This window comes from Lissotriton helveticus, chromosome 7, assembly GCF_964261635.1.
Source record: "Lissotriton helveticus chromosome 7, aLisHel1.1, whole genome shotgun sequence".
NCBI classification, from domain to species: Eukaryota; Metazoa; Chordata; class Amphibia; order Caudata; family Salamandridae; genus Lissotriton; species Lissotriton helveticus.
The window spans coordinates 165401227-165424496 of record NC_136068.1 but is presented as its reverse complement, the minus strand read 5'-3'; the positions used below and the strand labels follow the sequence as shown (position 1 = coordinate 165424496).

Sequence of the window (23270 nt, the reverse complement as noted above, 5' to 3'; positions counted from 1 at the left end):
ATAGGGATGCCCTGCTTCAAGAACTGTGGAGACTGTCACCGCATGATGTTGTCGGTGGCAGACCCACACTGCCTGGGGCACGTCCACGACCCCAAGTCATACCCCGACTGCCGGGCCATGGCGCCGAAGACTTTGCAGGAGAGATCCCGAAAGTTGCTGGAAGTCCGGCAGTCTGCTCCGCACCGCTCTAGGTCCCGGTTCCGAGGGAGGTCGAGGGACCAGTCGCGGAGCCGTCACCATCATTCTTCTGGATCTAAGTCTTCGCACACTCTGGGTCAGGTAGGTCGAAGCATTCCAAAAAGAAGTCGAAGAAGCATCGTCGCTCTTCGACTTCCCCTTGCCCGTCGCGGCTGAGGGTGCGGGTGGTGCCACCCCCGCGGCTCCAGCAGATCCTGCGACGTCGCCGCTGGTCTAACAACCTTTTCCGGGTGCGTCGGCGACGCCTGCTCAGGTGCAAGACCTTGCTGCCATGACCCGACTATTTGGGCCGTTTGGCCCAGCCGGCGCGCATATGGGCCTCGCGGGATCTGGGATCAGACCCCGGTTGACCTAATAACACCGGCGCCGTCCTCCCCGGCATCACCACCACCGGCGTCGCCCACTCCTCGGGACGACGTCATCAACAGGTTCAGCCCTGACCCGGACACTGTGCCGGATCGGCGTCGCTCAACGCAGATGCAGACGCCGATGGGGTCATTTTTTCCTTATGTCCCTCAGCCTGTTCCACAGACTTCGGAGGAAGGGGAGGCTGGGAGGGGTCTGAGGACCCTCTAGCACAGGAGTGTCTTTAGGATCCGGACTGGATGGAGGATTTGGGGGAAGCCAGTGGTCTCGACACCTCACCTGAACTTTGCATGCTGTCTCCTCCCACCGTGGTTACGGAGGAGGGAGCCAGTTATGCAGTGGTGTTGCGTAGGGCAGCCGAGGCCCTCCACCTCGTACTCCCTTCAGTGGCTGTCAGGACTAACCTCCTGACAGAAGTGCTTCAGCTGGCGGCAAACTCTTCGGAGCCCTTGCTGCCTTTTAATGAAGCACTGTCTGACGTTCTTTTGGGCACCTGTTCCAGGCCCAACACAGGGGCTACTGTGGACAGGAACATGGCCAGACGCCATCGCCTGGATCCGGGCGACCCCCTCTGTCCAAGCCTCTACTTCCCAGAGCGTGTTCCCTTCCGCCCCTCCGGATAGGGAATCAAAGAAACTGGAGCAGCTTGGCAAGAAGCTGTTTTCATCTGCCAGTTTAGGGCTGCGGTGGGTGAACACTGCATGCCTCTTGGGCCATTATTCCCACTCTGTGGTTGCACAAGTGCTGCCTAACTGTCCGAAAGAGACCCAGACAGTCCTCTCCCAAGCTATTGCGGCTATGAGAGACGCAGCTAAGTTCACTATACGTTGTGGCCTAGACACTGCCGACTCGCTGGGCAGATCGATTTCCACGACGGTGGCGCTTAGGCGCCACTCCTGGCTGAGAACCACTGGCTTCTCAGGGGGGATGTCCAGAACACACTGATGGGCATGCCTTTGATGGCATTTGCCTCTTTGGCAATAAAGTGGACAGTGCGTTGGAGCGCTTTAAGGACTCCCGGACTACGGCCAAGTCCTTGGGCCTGTCGGCCACTCAGCCTCTTCAGCCTTGTGCTTTTTGCTCCATTTGTGGCCATGGAAGGGTCACCCCACCACGTTCGCAGAGCCACCGGCCGCAGCAACACAGCAGCGGACGTGGGAACCGTCGAGGCGGTTCAGGGGGCCAGGGGGCAGGTCAGTCCACCTTTACCCCCGCAGCATCCACTGCCTTCCTAGTCTGGCATTTCAGGCCCATCACACGCCAGTGGGTGGCAGAATTCGTCGTCATCTCCCCCACTGGCGCAACATCACCTCGGACAAGTGGGTGCTGCAAATTGTCCGAAAGGGCTCCTCCCTCCCCTTCGAGACCACCCCTCCAGCAATGCCACCTCAGTACCACCGTATGTTGGGGGATCACTTCACACTTCTCCAGCAGGAAGTCGCAGCCCTCTTGGCCAAGGGGGTCATCGAGCGCGTTCCGATGCCAGAAGTAGATCGTGGTTGCTACTGCCACTACTTTCTGGTACCAAAGAAGGACAAGGGCCTGCGTCCTATCTTGGACCTTCGGAACGTCAATCGTTTCATCCGGAAGGAGAAGTTCAAGATGCTCACACTTGCTCAGGTCTTGTCTGCCCTAGACCCGCAAGACTGGATGGTAGTGTTGGACTTGCATGATGCTTATTTTCATATCCCCGTCCTGCCGGCCCATCGGCGTTACCAGCGGTTCACGGTAGGCCACAAGCACTTTCAGTTCACCGTGCTCCCCTTTGGCCTTAGCAGCGCCCCTCGGGTGTTCAAGAAGGTAATGGTGGTGATCGCAGCTCATCTGTGCAGAATGGAGGTTTCATTCTTCCCCTATCTTGACGACTGGTTGTTGAAGGCGGGCTCGCCCCAGGCAGTTGTCTCCCTCCTCCAGACTATGGCCGACCTCCTACAATTGCTGGAGTTTTCTATCAATGTGCCGAAGTCACACCTGATTCCCTCACAGAAGCTCCTCTTCATTGGAGCGGTTCTGGACTCAGCGCAGTTTCGGGTATATCCTCCCGAACAGAGTCTGGGATATTAAGGCTATGACTCCAATCTTTCAGCCTCTATCTCGGGTTTCGGTCAGGATGACGATCCAACTCCGGTGGGGCTACGCGCCCATTCTACCAGGGCGACGGCAGCTACTACTGCTTTGGGACGGGAAGTTCCCTTGCAGGACATCTGTCAGGCAGCTACGTGGACCTCGCTGCACACATTTATCAAGCATTACTGACTGGACAGCCAAGTCTGGAGAGACTGCTTCTTTGGCCGTTCTGTTCTCCAGGACTTTCTGGTGTGATCTTGGTTCGCAGATCCACCACTGTGGTTGGTATTGCTGGGGTATCTATTCTAAGGTAAAGAATCTATCACTGTTTCTTTCAGATGCACAAGTTACTTACCTTCGGTAACGATATGTCTGTAAGAAACATTAGTAGTGATAGATTCCTTACCGGCCCTCCCATCCTCTCCGTTCTGCGAACTGATTTCTAGGGTTAAGGACATCCCTTTCAGGGCCCTAGTTTCATGGCACCAGTCATCAGTTTCTTGCATTGCTCTGCGGTCCTGGCGCAGAAAGTCGTGTACAGAACTGACATCCGCGCGCGCGTGTGTAAGTAGCTCCAGCGACGTCATCCCGGCGCCAACGATGCATGTGGAGCGCACAACTCCTACCGATGCACAGGGGTACTGCTGACGAAAACTTTCTGTATCAAGTCTGACGCCTGGGGGTAATTCTAAGGTAGGAAATCGCACTACTAATGTTTCTTACAGATGTATCGTTTCCGAAGGTAAGTAACTTGTGCCTTAGGGCCAGCTTTGCTCTGCACCTGTCGAACTAGTTTACCAGAATGGACTGCAGCCCCCTGTCGTGCTAAGCCGCAGTGTCCACTAGGGACCCTGCAAATCTCGGGACGGTTATCTGGTCACAGAAAACGGGGACAACTTGCAGAACGAGACACTGTATCCAAACCAAGCACTTCTTAGACCTACACATTGTATAGGCTTTTACTATTATTATGGTAAATTCTTCTTTTTATAGTGAAATCATGTTTTCAGGCAGGGTAAATGCCTTGGATGGGTCCAGTTACATTATCATTATTATTTATGATGTAGCTTCTGATGTGTTAAACATGCCTTTGTCTTCATTGGATAAGATTTGGTCACCTCCAAGCATTCCGCAGAAACATTTATCCATTTTATTGAAGTCTGCATGGACAACAGTTTGTATGCCCAGCTGAAACTGCATTGTATGCCAACAGTAGGCTGCTAGGGAAGACAGTCTGGCCCCATCTGGCACAAATATTCGTCAATCCGAGAGACCTGCTTAGTTATGATATCCATGGCCTGGGTACAGACTAATAGCTTGCTAACTTGAGGTAGTCTAATTTAGGCAGGAGGAGCTGGAAGGCTTTTGCCTGGGACAGTTTGACCCTAAAAGATTGAAACTCTTTCCCATAGATTCTAGTAGCCATAGGGGATATGATGTTTCCTAAAGTTGTTAAATAACAGTAAGGTATTTTCTTGTGGGGTAAATGCCTCCTATTTAGAGTTTTCCTTACAGAAAATTAAGACTTGCATGCTTTATTTGTATTTTTTAACCAAATTCTACATTTAATATAAATTGCTGCATGTTTTTCAGCCTGTAAATATCAGCAGGTTCACCTGAGGAAAATTGCTAGGGTGTGGCAATTCTGGGAATCCTGATCCCATCAACGCACAGATACCCCTTTGGGGTGACCGTGTTGCTATTTACAAATGCTGTTTGATTGATCACAACCCGGTTTGCAAAGGGATAGAAAGTTGCGGTCCCACCAGGTCAGTGCTGTTTGGTATACTTTCTTGTGATTTCCCTGCCATGTGGCAAATAGCAGCGTTCAGGCTTGGCCATAGTGAATTAAAAAAAATTCTTAGTTGGTCAAAGAAAGCCCAGATACAGAGCATAGGCATTTTGGTTTTACTCTATTCCTCATTGCAGGCTTCAAGATTTAGTGTAGTTCCTATAGTCCCAATAGGCTTGCGCATTGGAATAATATCTTCAGTAGTGTAGACGTAGGACAGAGGTTAACTAGGTCTCTTACTGACTATATTAGACTTAAGTTTTTGCCAGCTAGCTCAGAGTTCACTAGAAACTTTCTCGAATAAGCGAGGAGGAGTTGAACCTCCCTGGATAGACAAGAAGGGATTTAGTTTCTGACAACCATAGAACATGACAACTTTGCTCTCCCTGATTAAGAGTATATCTCTAGAGTCGTGTGAAAACAAAAGACAGCTATTTTACTCAGTCAATAAGTACGTACTTAGTTTCACCAGATTGCAGAGAAAAAGAGACGGGCGTTTTCAATAAAAGGTGTTATTTATTGAGCAGTCTTTCCTCATACAAGAGAAATGAATTGCTACAATTGCAATACTTATAGTTAGGCTTTCCTGTTTTCAGTTTCTATTTTTGGTAAATTCTGGTGGGGTTTTGTCAGTGTATTCCAGTGTTTTCAATACCTTAAAAAACAGTGGTTACACATTTTTGTGCCGTTAAAAACAACAGAAACAGTGTTTTTCCGGTGTTTATGTAATATTTTGCTTTTATTATTGCTTGCTTTCTGCAATAATAGGGAATGGTATATAGGCAGTGTACTACAGAGTTTATGGGGTTCAAACACATTTTACAAATCAATCTTATTGTAGTACAAAATACAATACTTCTTCAGTGAGTCTTTGATCATGCACACTAGCTCTTTCCTTCCTATGTAAACTGTCATCTGTGTGAAGGCCCTCTCCACTTTACCAATTGAGATAGGCAACGTCAAAATAGCCAGTACACAATTTGCTAACTCTGGCCACTGACATACCTTTCCATGCCAATACAGGTGCACCTGAAGAATGTAATTCCCTGGGACAGGTGCTGCAACAAATGCATTGAACTGGGTGGATATGCCCTCAGATTTATTGAAGCCGTCAAAAATGAAGCAGCACTTATCAAAGACCAGAGAAAATTCACCCTTACCGAAGTAGCATGCTGTTCGCTGCTGCAGAGTGCTTCATTGCCTTGCTAGGGATAGTCAGAGCTATATAAATACAATTTACAGTTGAACCAAATGGCTTGAACAAAAAAGTGCACTCATTTTAACAGAACTTTTAAGGAAGACATTGGTTTTTCGTGTATATGTAGCATCTCAAACTTGAACACATCTGCCTAAAAGCACGCATGTTCCGCTTTCAATTATTTGGTATTGAAGAGTGCCTCCTACTGATTGAGTCACTCAAGTTGGGCAGCATTTCTGGTGGTGGCTGTTCAGACTACTAAACAACTGCTGAGCTGCCAGGGGTACCTAGAATCCTAGTCAGTGCCAGCTCTGGAACTTTGCTATAAAATTCTGCCTCTGAGATAGTTTCAGTGCATTCTGTAATTCTTCTTTCATTTCTGTTGCACCTGCACACTTTTCAGCAGACACAGTCTCTGAGAAAGTTAATAAAAACAATAATGAAATATGCATCTTCCTCTTAAAAATCTGAGCCACAGATTCCAACATGGAGTACTGCGAAGCAAATCATAAAATCTGGTGGAGAGAAATAACCGAAGATACTAAAAACAAAGGAAGAGTTGTCTTATATGAATCCAATATATGCCTCATGACTGCCAGGTTAAACACCACATGAAAAGTGACAAAAAGAGACGCACAGGCTTTGATTAACCTGTCACAAAAAAGGGCTAAAAAGAGAACACTTTATCTGACATGGTGGAGATTAGCCCTGAGGGGGAGTGGGCCAGGATTTGTAAATCAGATGAGGCATAGTCTCCATACTAATTACTAACCTTTAAAGGAGACCGCCACGTTCTAGATTATTTTTGCATCAGGTGAAATAAGTTGCTGGTTGAATTTCACGTTTTCAGTTAAGCAATATTCCTCTCCCTCCAGTGACGAATCCCCTCAACTCCTCCATGAGCTTCCAGGAAATGTGCCCTGGGTCAGATTAAATTGATAATGAGGTATTTTGCAGCATAGGCCCCCAGACTGTCACCAGCGTGACTCCGGTGCAGCACTGCACAGTTTAAAGTTAAAACGATGTAAGTTTTTAGTCAGAACATGGTATGGTTCCTATCTGCACACAGATGCACATAAAAAAAACAGATTGTATTGGCATTGAGAATATTAATGGAAAATGCACCTGCAGGGATAACATTGCGAGAGGAATTCTCAGAGGTGCAACTATAGCCAAATGTGTGGGTGGGGGGGGCGGTGTAATTCTTCCAGCAATTGGCACTGAGTCAGCTTCCCGGTCACACACACAGCCGCCCGAGTATTTCACAGGTCTTTGAAAGATCAATTACGTGTGAACAGGGCTTTGTTGTGTTTTCACTCATCTCCAGAATGGAGATGAAGGGGTGAAAAAGCAAGTAAGCCTCGTTCACACTTAAATGGTCTTTCAAAGACCTGTGAAATATTCGGGGCGGCTGTGTGTGAGACCGGGAAGCTGACTCAGCCCGGCTTATACACACGACAAGGGGGGGGAATGGGGAGGGGGCGAGGACACTAAACCCTTTCAGCATTGCGCACTAGAGAATTCTCCAAAAGTGGTGGTGGGGAGGGGGAGGGGGGAGAGACCCCTCCGGGCTAAGACGAAGTAGCTCTTCTCCCCAGATAATAAAAAAGGGCCCCCTCCAGCCCTTTAAACACCACCCGAGCTCCTGCACATAAACAAGACCACCCGTGCACCCTAGCCCAATCAGTAACATTTATCGAGCAACACAGGGAAACAAACAATGGATAACCCTCAAAAGAGCCAGCCCAGGCAGCTGGGAGGTTTCCGTTGTTCTAAACGAGCAACCTTTTCAGTACAGTTAAGCGTTATACTGCTTTGGCTCCCTCAAGTGGCTAAACAGTATAAGAATGTTAAAAATCAGTAACACTCGGTTTCAACCGGGTCAGCTGATTTTTAGTCGGTAGGGTACTCTCGAGCACATTCGGTTTAAACCGAATTCCGGACAGCCTACTTATAGTTAAGTAAAGTGCATATAGTAAAAGCAGGATTATGAAATAATACTGTAAAAGCATGGATATGGTTTCTTAGCCATATGATACTTTAAAATGGATAAAATAGATACATACATATATACATTGACTAATCGTACTCCACTGATGCTTCTAACTACGCCTACCCCGGTGTACCTGACCTAAGCCTAATACGTGGGAAGGAGTAAGTAAGTAGCAGTTTAAGTTAAGTTTGTTTTGCCAAGAATCTGACTCAAGAATTCTCTGTAAGGGTTTAGTCAGTTCAGTACCTGGGTATTAGAAGGCAGGAGGGCTGGTATCTCTCTCTCAGGACTCGGTATCCCAGTCACCCGCAAGGGCAAGCTGGAAACGCCGGAGGCTGGATTTCTCGGCAAGAGAAAAGACAGCGTCTTTCTCAGCGCGTCAAAAGGGAGGGGCAGCGTCCGTGGGCTCTCGCATCAGCTGGGCTCTCGGGCAAGTAGTCGCTGCACCAGATTCACCACCACCGTGTCTTTGCTTAAGGCAGCGTTGGTATATTTATACCTGAGAGGTGCTGGGTTTGACGTAAGGATGGACATAAGACGTCCATAAAGATGTCACTAAGAACTGGTCGTTCTTACAGTGCTTTACAGGAGTTCTCGGACGAAATCAAAACAAAAGCAGGCGGGGATTTCCCAGGTTGCTGGAGGCTTGGATTTGTTTAAGAACTCGGTGTGCTTTCTAGGGGCTGGAGGAATAGGCTTTCTTAATGTGACAGCATGCGCTATGACTGAATTATGAAAAAGGGTTTCTATGCCGTTGTAGGGATATTATTGATTTATAACCGGACAAGGGCAAAGAATAGAAATATTGATTCAGGTACCTAGATAAACACACTACACCCACTCCACGAATTCATGTCCATAATTACTAAACTAAGCAATAGTAAACATATCTAACTGTGCATGTGTATACCGATCCACCCCAAAATACATTTTTTGCATCTGAAATGGCATATGCGAAATACACGAAAAATGAGTATAGGTACAGTATTTCAAGCAGAGTAATCATTCATTAAATAGGATGCATATATCAGCGGAATGATTTTGCGAAATTACACATGAAATGGCTCTTAATACAGAAAAAAAGACCACTTCATCACATATAAATACAGTTCTTTGTAAATATGCTAGAGGCTGAGGTAATATTTTGTCTCTAGAGTTCCTAAAAATAGAAGCTCTGTTCTCTAAGAATAGTTCTACTTTAAGCAGAGGACGAGTGCCAAAAAAAGTAAATATTTTGGAATCGGGGGAAAAAAAATAATTTCGTTTTTCAGGGGAAGAAGAAAAAACAGTTACAAATATTTTCAGTAGCTTTTGTTTTTTCAAAGCCGAAGGCCAAATTCCGAGTTCAGGGAACGCTGTGTGCTCGTTTGCTTAAAGTTATTCTTTCTGTTCGGGGGAGAACATCATTTCAGACAGACTTTCAAAAAAGCAGTTTACCGCTTCCGGTGAAAGTTCGACCAAGTTGGAGAATGCCGCTACCATGCAGTCGTGAGCATGATCGCTTTCATCGATGTATTGATCAGCATTGCTTACAGAAGGTCGTACCTGGTTGATGCTGCTCTCATCTTGTACTTCACTATCCTTTAATCGCATTGGTGAAGTTTCCACGAATGCCGTCATCAGGATAGGTAACCGCTGGGGACAACACGATGCATGAGCCGTTACTGGACCTAGCAAAGTATCTGTATCCAATGGTACTTCTGATAGTAGTGTAAGACAGGTGTCCAACACGCATTCTCCTCCGCACAGCATACATCTTAACACAGGTAATATACAATTCTGCCAGATGGGTCTGAATGAAAGAAACCAGGTCATATTCAGATCTCTTAGCCGGGCTAATCCAAGGACTTTAGTTATGCGGTCCCGATAGCGTATAGCTAGGATCGTTTCTTCCATTGTTGCTGGAGTCTTGTCTGTGACATGGCTTGCCATAACGAAGCTGGAGTATCAAAAATAAAATGCCTGCTACGAGTCCCAACAGGAGTGGAAGGCCGCCAAAGACCGAATGGACAAAGTTAGGAAAAATGCCAAGGACTGCTTTGAAGGGTGTTAACAGTCCCGAAAAAATTGCCTTAAATACACTAGGGATACCATTCGTATCAGAAATGTTTAAGATTTGATTAGCATTTCCGCAAAATGCAGGGGGCAATTTGTTGATAATAATGCATGTATCTCTGTCGTTGTCGTTGCAACTTGGAGATCATACGTTTCTTTTGATGACGTCAAGGGCACAGGTGTCTGTAGAAGAACAGACTTCATTCTGCTTAAAGTATCAATTCGAATAGAAGAGATTTTCAAACTGGGCAAAATTTTTCCCTCCCTGTCTGGAGTGTCGTTTGGATACAATACTTGCATACAACAAGTGACCATGGACGAAACGCTTACGAGATAAGCTTTTCCTGGCACCAGGCCACAACATCTGTGGTCCACAATTAGAATGTAGCTCCCGTTAGAAAGCCGTCTAAAGAATGGCTCTATTCGAGTTGCAGGTGTGCCAAGCTGGTGACATGAAAGGTTATTTGAGGTCCCCTCACAGGCCCCATGCAAATTTATACCCTGACACAGAAGTATACCACTTAGTGATTTTTCACAATTATTACCACTAAGAAATACATTCTGTCCTTTTTCACTAGAACATGTGTGTGTGTAAGGTAATTTCCATGTTGACTTAATGTATCCTTTACCCAACCTTTCATACTGGCCTGCCTGTATATACTTTTGGCAGTATCGAAATCGGAAAGTTGTTATCGGAATAGTTATGATTCCGTGTATTATCCATTCAATGACAGGTCGTTCTGACATTGTCAATGGTAATCTCTCAAGTTTTTCAATGCTCAGAATTGTATATTCTGCTCCCTTTTGTGCCAAGCTGATTTGTGTATCAGTAAGGTTAAAGATAGAGAATAGTGACGTTGTGTTGATTAAACGCCAAGGCACGTAGCCTGAACGCAGATTTTGTAACGTCCAGCCAAGCTGTACAATAGAACGCAATTGGGACTTACCGTGTTGTAACATTAGTAAGTCCTGCTCTATTATATCGATTGCAGATGATACAATACTGTCCAGTGAATATATTCTGGAAGACAGTCATTAATCCGTTGTCCACAACAGAAAGTGATTTTTCCAAATTAATACGGTCAATTTCCTGTATTTTCTCTGCTGTTTCAATTTGAGTTTCTTTCCAAGCTTCGTTGTAAGCTGCATATATAGAGGCCGCTATGAAACGTTTTTGACGCTGTTTGCGCGGTCCCATTATGAAATCACGCAAGTCAGCACCTTCTTGAAGTAAAGTCAAGTGTTGCTTAATTTCTGCCAGTGAGGATGTCTGTAGCCATTCGAGGCAGAGTTTTCCTACACTGTATGTTGTAACTATCCCTGGATGTTGTCTCTGGGAGTATCTAGGGTCTGGCCTGGTCAATTTGAACCCCTGTATTTTGTTCAGGAATCCATCTTGACAGTTATTTGTGTCTGTGGGCCAGATCAACCATTTTTTCCAATCAGCATGTGTTCTGTTTTGGTTTAAAATATGGGATACGTCTATCTCAACATCTGTAGTGCTATTACTGTCAGGTGTTGGCTTCGGAATAGACGGTTTGTTTGAATATTTAATTTTGGCTAGGCCAAGACAGGTTGTTTGTTGAATTGTCATTCAAGAATATAATTTGTTCTGGGATCATGCAGGCTCTGAATAATGATTCTATACCTTGGACCTGCCAATCTCTGGTACCCCAGATGGTTTTGTCTCAATATTTTTGTTCCAAAAATCAAAACCAAATGTATTCATTTTTTCAAAAAATGTTTCTGAATAGATTAATTTTGTGTTTGTCAGCATGGTTTTCATTCCTGTTTTATTTAACAGTGTGAAATAAAACGTTTTTGCATCATTTGTGTTAAACCCTGAGAAGTATGGGAATTTATCATAAAAAAATTTCGAATTGCCTTTTGGTGGAGTTGCACAATGTTCCCATTGATTATATTTAGAAACATTTCTAGGTTGAGCAGATTTATGCAAATAATGGTTAGCATAGTGGTTGTAACAGTACATCTGGTCATAATTAGACGAACCCTGTAAATAATCATGTTCTGTAAATTTTGCTGACATAACTAAGTCTGACATCATATTATTAATACTTTCAAAGTCCCAATCATCAGAGAATGTGCTCGGTTTTACAAAGTCACTTAATGAAACCTTAAATTGATGAGGATACTTCAAGAGTTCGACCAGGCCATATATTTCATAATCTGTTTTGTCCCATGCTACCCCACCGGGTATTGGATTGGCTGTGAAGTTTACTGAAGAAAGTTCTCTTTTCTCGATGTGTGAAGACTTGTGTGGCTTCAGGACCAAGTTGATATTCTGACTTGCTGTGTCCATTGTAATATATTTTCCCTCAATGAAATGTCCCAAGCATAGTACCATGATGAGCCAAAGCAGGAGAAAAAATACACCTAGCACCACCCAAAATTCAATCCATGGAGAAATCAGATAGGTTTCTTGAAGTTGATGAAAGTGTTCTTTGGCTTTGTCTTTAAAAGTCTTTTTTGTTGTTGGCTGTTCCTCAGGTTCGCTTGGATCCTCAGAAAAGTCATCGAAGTTCATGAAGTAGCCTGATGCAGTTCTGTCAATTGTTGGAATTGCTTCTGGATTTTGCTTTGTTTTATTAGCATAGTCTGTGGCTACATCATTGTAGACTGGTGTTTCTTGACAAATTGTTGCAATTTGGGTTTTAAGAGGCATAAGTTCCATGGCTTTGTTGCATAGTCCTTGTTGAATCACTGTAGGTTTATCAAATGTGATTAGTCTCTCAGTTTGAACCTCTTGATTTGTAGCAAACTTTGGTGTTCTGCTATTTCTTGGAGTCCACTTGGCCTACTACTTATTATTGGCCACATGATTGTGGTTTAACCAGGTCGATGGATACAACTCGGTTCTACCAGCAAGGGGCGGTAGTACAACTGATCTTGTTCGGTTGATAGCTAAGACAGGTACTGCTTTTCTGTAAGAAGGCCCAAATTCCTTCTTCACCGCGATTTTCTCTCTGACCAGATCCCCAATCTTTGGAATCCAGACAGGCCTTGCTGGGACAGGTGGTTTCTCTTCAGTGGCTGTTGGCTGTTGTTTCAACTTCATGTTGCTCAGGTCTTTTCTTGTTTCATTTAAGTCCTGTAAAATAGCCAAACGATCTTTGATATCAAAGCATTTTCCTCCTACCACTGAAGTTTGACTATCGAGGTCCTGGATACGCATTCTAGTCCCGAACAATAGTTCGTACGGACTGAAACCTTTTAGAGAATTTCTTGGCAGATTATTAAGACTACGTTGGACACTTGTTAAATGTTTGACCCCCCCAACCCCCAAACCTAATACCTTTGCCGTTATAGATTGCTTTATGTCTCGGTTTTTTCTTTCCACAATCCCGTTTCCCTCAGGATGGAAGGGACAAGAATACCGCAATGCAATGCCCATGCTGGTCATGGCCTCCTTATAAGATCGAGAGCTAAAAAGCAGGACCCTGTTCAGAATGTAGCATGCCAATTGCGTCTATGCCGCTATAGACTCGCGAATCTTTTTATAACAGTTCAGACGTCAGCCGAGAGCTGGAGTCTACATTTTAAGTGAGACTAGTCTCTATATGTTAATATGACGCATTATTCCTACTGGGTTTTGTATATAGATAGCATTGTCCTATCTAAGCGAAGGGCCATGGCAATACACCGGCCGGTTCGCCACTGCGATCTGTCGCAGTCTGGGCAGTTTATTGCAAATTTGTGATGTTGTGGCTCATTCCTGGCCACCAGTATTGATTGTAATTCTTCCAGAGATTCCTTAATCTTAAGGTGTCTTAGACCCTCACCCATGTGTGCGTCTGCTATTAACAAGACTCTCCTGTTCATGTTTGGAATTACCCTATCCCCCACTCCAGGGATTTGAGCAAAAGGAACGGAGTTTGCATCGATTATGTATATATAATTGAGTGGATAGTTGACAGGTAGCGCTGCACAGTCGCCTTTTGATGACGTTTTTTCCGCCTGCATAGTTTCCCAGTCTATGTATTTTCCTGAACGCTTTTTTGTAGCTACGGAAGCCGGCTTAGTTGCTTCCGCTGTGGCTGTCTCAGCCAATGAATTCCCTGCAACGTGAACGCCATCACATTGATGACTCAATGAATGTATCACGTGAGTCTTTGGTAGTTCTTTCTTTAAAAGAACTACTTGTTCCCAAAGCGATTTTTGCTTTATTGTGGCACCTGTGTCATCTTTGTAACCGTTTTGAACCCATTTCTGCAAGTCGTTATTGTATGATTTGTCGCAGTAATACGAATCTCACACTATTAGTGTCGGGAATTCGCGATCGGCATTATCTAGCGTCATTTTTAACGCTATTACTTCAGTTTGTTGTTCTGAATTGTTTTCTACAGATTTTGTTACCAGAGGTCTCAATTTACCCCCGCGCCACACGTTTTTAACAATCTCGCATGTGGCGTTATAGGCTTGCTTTCCCCAAACTGAGGGTTGTGCATGTCCGTCTGTATATATTACACAGGCGTACTGTTGTATGGGCAGAATGTCGATTGGCAGAGGATATTCTCTTTCATATTCTAGATTTTTTTATTTTTTCATGTTCGGGTCAAAATAGTATTTCACTTTGTCTGTAGCAAGAGAATTTTCCCATGATATCCATTTTGGATTTAATGCCATGGTAGTTAAATTACATGGGCTTGTTAATGCTTCAAAGGCTGATTCTGCTGTTAAAACAGTAATCCTTCTGCCTTGGGCTTGGTCTCTTTCTTTTGCTACAGCTGTTTGAACCGCATGCACAATGTTTTCCTTAATACTGAATGTTTTTTCAGCTTCTGTGTACAAATGTGATTTGTATGCTATTGGTACCGTTTCTCCCTCATTAGAGGTTAGGTATGTGAATCCGCATCTTCCTGGGATGACTCGAATTACAAGGTTGCGTGTGTTTTCGCGTGTTTGCAATTTTGTTTTAGCTAACATGTCTGTTTGCAATGATCTCAATTTCTGTGTGTTTTTGAGTCCAATTGATTATTTTAAAATCTGGTTTTATTAGTTCATAGAGAAGTTTAACTCTCTCTACATAATTTAGGATGTAAGTTCTTCCGAAATTCAGGAAACCTAGAATTGATTGTAAGTTTTTCAGCGTACTCGGTGCTTGGATTACCGCACATTTCTCTAAGAAATTGTCTGCCAGGCTTTTGCCTTCACTTGATAATTCATATCCTAAAAACAGGACAGTTAGATGGGCAATTCGTGACTTTTTAAAGTTGAATTTGTAACCCTCTGCTGCGAACCCAAGTATTATGGTGTTCACTCTCTTCAAGTGGGTATCCAAGTCATCATCTGTTAGATAGATGTCATCGACATAAGATAATGCCTCATCATCATACATTTGTAGTAACTCTGTTACTCTTGCTGAGAATAATCCTGGGCTGTTCTTGAACCCCTGTGGGAGTCGACAGAATTTTTCTGCGAGCCCATTATTGAGAAAGCGGTCAAATATCTGCTTTCAGGTGCTATGTTTTGACAAAAGAATCCATTAGAGATGTCTAATGTTTCAATCACCCCCTGGTATTCAAGTTGATCTAAGATCTCCCTGACCTGTTTTTTAGCTTCTTGCTTAATTGGGTACTGCCTCTGTGCAGTTGGTTGAGATTTTAACTGGATTTTGTGAGGAGGAGAGTCCTCATCCCATCCAACATGGTTTTTTATATAATGCAGGAGCTTGGGCTACTGCCCACTTTCTTGCAAGTGTATATTTTTTATGAATTGGAATATGATTTGAGACAGCAGGCATAATCATTTCTTCGCCATGAGGGCACTCCCTGACAAACTCTGGTGGCCAGTCTTTTTCAGCTAAAAGGATGTCATAGCCTTTGGACAGGTTATCCCAAAATAGACCCCTTATTTTCCTAGTCTTATCTCCCTCTATACGTAATGTTATTTCGTATATTTTATGAGGTTTGCTAACTCTAGTATCTGCAGTTTCCACCTGAATGTATTCATTCGTGTCCACTGTCTCCAGATGATTCATCAGGATCTTGCGAGCTATGCTCACTTCTGCTGCGCTGTCTAGCATTGTCTGAGCCCACTCTCCGTTTTTCAGCTGTGTCCTCAGGATCCTCGGCATGTTTGATTACTTTAATACTGGCTACCTTCTTTTTTGGAAATTGTAATTTTTTACTTTGAGCAGGTTCCTTGTCTTTGGACTTGACGTGCTCTTCCCTGTGTTCTGACCATCCTCTTCTTTCCGATTTCTGCGAGGAAGTCTGAAAAGATCGAGAGGGACGTGTATCAATATCTTGATCTATCGGGTTTCTTCAAATTATCCCTATTTCTAAGGTTATATCTTTTCTCAGAGGGCTCTCTCTGGGGAGACTTGTGTCCTTGGTCCGGAGATCTTTCTCTCCACCGAGGAGACCTTCCTCTGGACTGGAATCTTTTTTCTTTGGGAGTGGATTGTTTATTTCCATCCCAGCTCTCTTTTGGAGTGTTTAGATTATTTTTAATAAATATCTTTTCAGGTTTTTCAGTTAGTTGGGGTTTTACTGGTTTCCCACCCAAACTATCTCTTCCTAGTTCTTCATAGGATTTTTCTATGATTCTGGCAAGTTCAAATGGCTGTTCTGCTATATCTGTTTCTTTCAGCTTCTGGAGGAAAGTTATATCCTCAGTTGCCAATTGAACTAAGTCTCTATATGCCTGTGTTAATTCTTTTATTTTAACTAAGAGTTCTTCGCTTGACATTTTATTAATGTCAGGATGTGGTGTGTAGCTGGCTAGAACCGGCCACGTTGCTCCTGCTCCTGGTCTACCTAGTGGACCGAGCCTGGTGATGTGATTATTATGTTTTAGGGCGCCTTTAAACCAGAGCAGGTGCTCTTGGTATTTTAATGGGATTTCCACCTCCTCGAAAGGAGTGTAGTCATCCGGAGGTTCCTCTATTTTGTAATAGTGGAACTCACGTGTGACAGCGTTTGCTGCTGGAAAGTTTATCCATGAATAGAATACCTCTGTCTGCCGATATTCATGTGCCTCAATTACGAATATGACTGTACCACCTCTCGGTGTTAGTCCATTTTCTATAAGTTTAAGAGTTATAGTTTTTCTTATGTTGACTGGAATGATTATTGCATCCGGGTCGGTCTGCAGGAGACTTGCGTCATCCGCTAGGAGTTGAGCTGCTATTCTAGCTGCCTCCCTTTCTTCTTCATTGTCTGACATTTTACTGACTGGAAGGTTTTTGTTGCAGATCAAGTTTCAAGGAAACAAAGATTAGGTGCACAATATTTTGGAACACTGTATCCTTCAACGTTGAATAAACCAAAAACCATACATAGGAGTCTCCTCCTACTAAGTTTCGGCGGATGTTAACCTTTGACCCACTCCAGAATTCTTTGGAGTATTTACGGGGAAAAAGGTCTGTGTGAAAAAGCACGACTGAGTTACTCTGTCTTGCGTTAGATTTATCGCCTTACCAAACGTTTGGGCGCCATGTAGTGTAGTTCCTATAGTCCCAATAGGCTCTGCGCATTGGAATAATATCTTCAGTAGTGTAGACGTAGGACAGAGGTTAACTAGGTCTCTTACTATATTAGACTTACGTTTTTTGCCAGCTAGCTCAGAGTTCACTAGAAACTTTCTCGAATAAGCAAGGAGGACAAGAGGGGATTTGGTTTCTGACAACCATAGAACATGACAACTTTGCTCTCCCTGATTAAGAGTATATCTCTAGAGTCGTGTAAAAACAAAAGACAGCTATTTTACTCAGTCAATAAGTGCGTACTTAGTTTCACCAGATTGCAGAGAAAAAGAGACGGGCGTTTTCAATAAAAGGTGTTATTTATTGAGCAGTCTCTTTCCTCATACAAGAGAAATGAATTGCTACAATTGCAATACTTATAGTTAAGTAAAGTGCATAGAGTAAAAGCAGGATTATAAAATAATACTGTAAAAGCATGGATATGGTTTCTTAGCCATATGATACTTTAAAATGGATAAAATAGATACATACATATATACATTGACTAATCGTACTCCACTGGTGCTTTTAACTACGCCTACCCCGGTGTACCTGACCTAAGCCTAATACGTGGGAAGGAGTAAGTAAGTAGCAGTTTAAGTTAAGTTTGTTTTGCCAAGAATCTGACTCAAGAATTCTCTGTAAGGGTTTAGTCAGTTCAGTACCTGGGTATTAGAAGGCAGGAGGGCTGGTATCTCTCTCTCAGGACTCGGTATCCCAGTCACCCGCAAGGGCAAGCTGGAAACGCCGGAGGCTGGATTTCTCGGCAAGAGAAAAGACAGCGTCTTTCTCAGCGCGTCAAAAGGGAGGGGCAGCGTCCGTGGGCTCTCGCATCAGCTGGGCTCTCGGGCAAGTAGTCGCTGCTCCAGATTCACCACCACCGTGTCTTTGCTTAAGGCAGTGTTGGTATATTTATACCTGAGAGGTGCTGGGTTTGACGTAAGGATGGACATAAGACGTCCATAAAGATGTCACTAAGAACTGGTCATTCTTACAGTGCTATACAGGAGTTCTCGGACGAAATCAAAACAAAAGCAGGCGTGGATTTCCCAGGTTGCTGGAGGCTTGGATTTGTTTAAGAACTCGGTGTACTTTCTAGGGGGCTGGAGGAATAGGCTTGCTTAATGTGACAGCATGCGCTATGACTGAATAATGAAAAAGGGTTTCTATGCCGTTGTAGGGATATTATTGATTTTATAACCGGACAAGGGCAAAGAATAGAAATATTGATTCAGGTACCTAGATAAACACACTACAAAGTACCTGAGTAGAGCTGGACTCCCTGTACCCCATCACTCAAACCTCAATTTTTAGAGAGTTGGCCAGAGTACTCTTGAACGTCAAAACCATGACCTAAAATATCACCACAGGATAACGTTGGATTGGGCCTCAGTGTTAAACAGTTTTCTACCACGAGGGAGCTCTCAATAGTAGTATTTAGAGTTTGTTCTCTGCCACAGCAGTTGCTGGGATCTACAGATTGTCTTGGTAGATAATAGGTTTAGGGAATTATTTTAATGCCCTGTCAGAGTACTTTCCTTTTCTGAAATTAAAATATTGATGGCACATGAATGTGTTATCTATTGTACTGTACTTCATTTTGAGTTTGAGTACTTTCACCTCCTTGGGTTTGTCTTGGTTGCTCACCCTCCCTACCCTGAGAGAGTCAAGTGCTAGAATCGTCTACTTGGCCTTTTTATTTATAGTGGAATAGTATTCTGTTCATTGGACAATATTAAATACCTTACTCACTCCGGTAAGGAGCAGTAACCTCGGAATGCCCAATGTCCTCAAGAAAAGGCACAATAGTAGTTTTCCCCATAACTGCTTTTGAGGAAAGTACTGTCACAAGAATGTCAATGCATTGCTTGTTAAATATGAATACATGTGTTAATGGATGTACCATTTTAATATATGTTAGTAATGCCTTTTTTTTTTTTACATTTTTCAGCATGGTATAACGCAAGCGAATGAACTTGTCAATCTGACAGAATTCTTTGTGAACCATATTCTTCCAGATTTAAAGTCAACAAATGGTAAGTGTTTTATTTTTACTAAATGAATATTGTGAGGCTTATAATAACTGTTTCTTATTACTTAATCACTATATAATTCCAAATAAATGGGGATGAACATGTTAGAGGCATTTCTCCACATGCTTAAACCGTTGATGGCCCTTGTACTTGTGAATTTGTTTGAGGTGCCCTAGTTTGATCAATTATTCAATTAATTTTAGAAACTTAAAGAACTGCATTCTTTTCCTCTGGAACCTGAACAACCATTGCTGACTTGAGAGCAGGGTCACATTCTGCTTTACTCTGCTCCCAAGTCACTTCTGACGTCTCTGCAGCCTGCTCCAGTAGTTATTACAAGTAAGGTATTGTTTGCGCTGCCTCTACCTGAACACGCACAAGTTCCTCTACTAAAACTTTCACGCCATTTTACTCAAATGTCTTTTCCAAAGCACGAAGTCCGCTTTTATGCCACAGGGTTGCTGTTCAGGAAGGCAATAATTTCATAGGGGATTAGTACAAAGAAGGAAAAAAGTACAATTATTTATACATGTATATTAGATATGTTTTATTAGGTCATAGAGAAGTCCTTTGCCATATTAGCCCTTTATAAAGAGGTAGAGAGGCAATGTTTCAGCAACAACTATGAAGAGCAACTCTGGAAGGTTTAGACTATTAATTTTGTGCAGGGCTCTTGACCATAAAAACGATATTCCCTGCTCCAACCATTGTTGGTAACATATAATAAAAATATATGGTAAGAGAGGGCTTGACTAAGCAGACAAAAGTGGATCAATGCTGGAGTGGTAAGTTGTTCTTAGAGCCTTTCTTTGTATTTTTTGCCTTTTAACTATGACAAGGCTCACTGTGATATCTACTACACTTAAAAGACTCGGGTACCCCATCTCTATCATTTTTTTCTCATTTTATTTAAATACTTGGATGTGTCTCTGAAGCTATTGTGTGGAAGCTCCTGCTATCCCCCACTTGTAGATACAATGAAGGAGGTTGAAAAAGCAGAAATTACATGCAAGGTTTCAGTTTGGTCAGAAGCATTGGAAGATGGTGGCTGTTACAGTATCGGTTCTGCTAAGTATCAAGTGACTAAGCCCAGGCTCCCCAGCTTTAATTTCCTTACTGTTGTACCACCTTAGTGAAGCAAATGCTAATCGCATCTTCCCTGCTCATCACTTTGTTTAGGCAGTCAGCCTGACCTCTCCAGCCGGAGAAAACCTGTTGCATAAGTGGTTTTCTAGGAGTGGCGGCTCAGTATGCTGGGTATATCTTAGTGGTTTTCCCAGAGCTTCATTCGGGAATTATTACCTGAGCCATCTTGGATTCAAGCAAAGAAGGGCATGCAGGAATGGTTTCTGGCCAAACCCCCAGAAAGTGATATAAAGTGTGAAGGTTTACCCCATTGACTAATGCGTTTCCCCCGCACACACACGAAGATGGCACAAAAGCGGCACCCGTGGCACACAGTCCTCCAATCACTACTGGGCTGGAAATAAGACAGAAGGACATCCCTGCTGCTTCCTGGACCCAGCAAAGAGGCTGCACCAAAGACTGGACTTCATCTGTTGCACCCAAGGTCCCCGCTAAGGGGACTGTGCTTGCTGTGCCCACTCATGAAAAAGAGCTCCACTTGTGCCAGTACGGAAGAAGTGGCTGCAAGAAAGTGGCTCTATATATACTGGACCAAAGTCAGGTACCGTGTGTGTAGAGTCCCCAATCCCCAGAGGTATAACAGAGGTTAAAGTCTGATCTGACCTTACTCTCTAAAATGGTAGCTTGGTCGAGCAGTAAGGCAGTACCAGAGGACATTGTAAAGCATTTGTTGTACACACTCAGTCAGCAAAAGGTTTCACACACTCAAGAACTGAACTCTAGGCCAATTGTTTTTATATCCACAGATATAGTGGTTTTATTTTAGAACCAACAGGTATCAAATTATACTTTTCTCAATATGAGTGACTTTAGGTAATTACTTTGCAGAATGGCAATAGACTTGGTAAATACAATAGTTACTGGGGTTGCAATATGCAACACAATTTAACATTGAGCACAATGGGTTTTTCTACATAAATGCAGTTGATTACTTTCAGGATTACATTTCTAACCACAGGACTGGATCCTGGATTCCGTCCCGGGACCTAAGCTGTTAACACTTAAAAACTTTTCATAGAAAAACTAGCAATGTTATCCTATGGAAGGAAATTCAAGTCACAGGTAAAGTAGGTTCTCGTTACTTTTCTAATCCAGTACTGGACTCCTAGGTTCAGCACTGGGACCTTTACCTAAGACAGGCAAGTATTTGCGTTTCAGTAGTTAGTACGATTTTTAAAGAATATTTGTAATTTGCAATAATCGACACTTAAAAGACATTTCAGAGAAAAACAGTCAATGGTTTCCTATGGAAGAAAATACAAGTAACTGGTAAGTACAGTTAAGATTACTTTTGCGGTTCAGTACTGAAGTAAAAAATACAGCACTGGCTTCTCTCCTGATCCCAGGTGAGTATTTCGGATATCATTATTGGGCTGATTTTGGGCTGATTTTAGAGGAATATTTTAAAACTCCACACTTCGAAGAAATTTCAGAGAAAACCAGTCAATGTTAGCCTATGTAAGGAAAGTGAGTTATCTGCTTTCAGGTGACTACTCAACGGTGAGTACTCGACTGGTGAGGTAAAGGTTCTGGGCATAGACTCTGGTCTCCCAGGGTCGGAAAGGTACAGTAGTTACATCCTCAGTGGCACATGGGCAGCCGGGTGCAGAGAGAGTAGGCCCAATGCAATCCAATGGAGAGTAGGGGGCTTTGGTTGGTGGCTGCAAGCAGGCAGGCCACGCGGCTGTGGGAGTTTAGCTCCTGGTCACTTACTCGGAGCAAGTGGGGGAGTAGGGTAGTAGTTGCCCTTCCAGCGGCACTCGGACGGCTGGGTGCAGGGTGCTTTTGAGCCGTTGGACACTCAATGTTATCCAATGGGAAAGTTACAAAGTGAACCAAGGCTGCATGCCCAAGGACTGAGATTCTTCAGGTGTGACCACCACTTCGAGAGGTAAGTTGGGTTCTTGGAGAAGAGGTAAGTACCCCAAAGGAGGGCACAGGGGACCGTCGGGCACTGGGTGCAGGGGTGTCTTTGGGTGTCGGGAACTCTTACCCTCAACTGGTCGTGGTTGAGGGGGTCCCTGGTTCTGAGGCTGCAGGCGGCATTTGGGTCATCGAGGCGGGTCTTTGGGCACTGGACTTCGGGTGCCAGTCGCCGGGGGGACGTCCTGGTGGTCTTGGATCACTGGGGGCCAGGCGGCGGGTGCAGAGTGGGCTGGATTCGCGGTTTCTGGCTGGCACCAGGGGTATCTGAAAGAGACACGCTAGTATTAGATTCCTTACCTTAGAATATCCCCAGGCGTCAGACTGGATCCGGAAATTTTTGCGTAGCAGTACCATTGCGCATCGGTAGGCGTCGTCTGCGGCTCCGCGTTCGGCGTCGTGGGCGCCGTGATGACGTCGTCGGAGTACTTAGACGCCGCCTCCGCGTGCTGACGTCAGTTCCTTTTTCCGCGCCAGCAAGCGCAGATCTGGAAAAAGCAGTAACCCTTAGTCAATTTTGGACTAACTTTTTGGATCTTTTGATCATTTTTCGAAGTCTTCACGACTCCGATCGGTGCCGTAGGGATGCCTGGCTTTAAGCACTGTGAGGATTGCGACCGCACGATGTCCTCACCACCTGTGTCTAACTTGTCTAGGCGTCGACCACGACGACAAGGCCTGCTCTGACTGCCGGGCCCTCTCTTCGAAAGCCAGGCGTCTCGAACTCCGGCAGTCGTCCCGCGCCGCGAGAGGTCCCGGTCCCACGGGAGGTCGAGGGACAGGTCGCGGGCTCGGAGCCACCACAGTTCCGAGAGTAGGCCGCACTCCTCCGGGTCGAAGTCGTCGTCAGGTAAGAAGCACAAGAAGTCCAAGAGGACTCCTCCCCCACCCCCCCCCCCCCCCGGACACTCGCGCGATGCGGCCGGGGTTTCGGGTGACACCGCCCACGCGGCTCCGTCGTAGGCGCCGCGTCCAGCTCCACACCCTCCGTTCCCTGGGCTAAACGCGGCGCC

At 44.4% G+C, this 23270-nt stretch overlaps 1 protein-coding gene across 1 annotated transcript in view; it reads left to right on the top strand.

Annotated features, from left to right (window-relative positions):
- CSE1L (chromosome segregation 1 like) overlaps nt 1-23270 on the top strand; it is a 399917-nt gene that overhangs the window by 170985 nt on the left and 205662 nt on the right. Inside the window, exon 13 of the mRNA XM_078651858.1 lies at nt 19107-19191. Coding sequence (XP_078507984.1) covers nt 19107-19191 — 85 coding nt within the window. The remainder of the gene's footprint in view (nt 1-19106; nt 19192-23270) is intronic.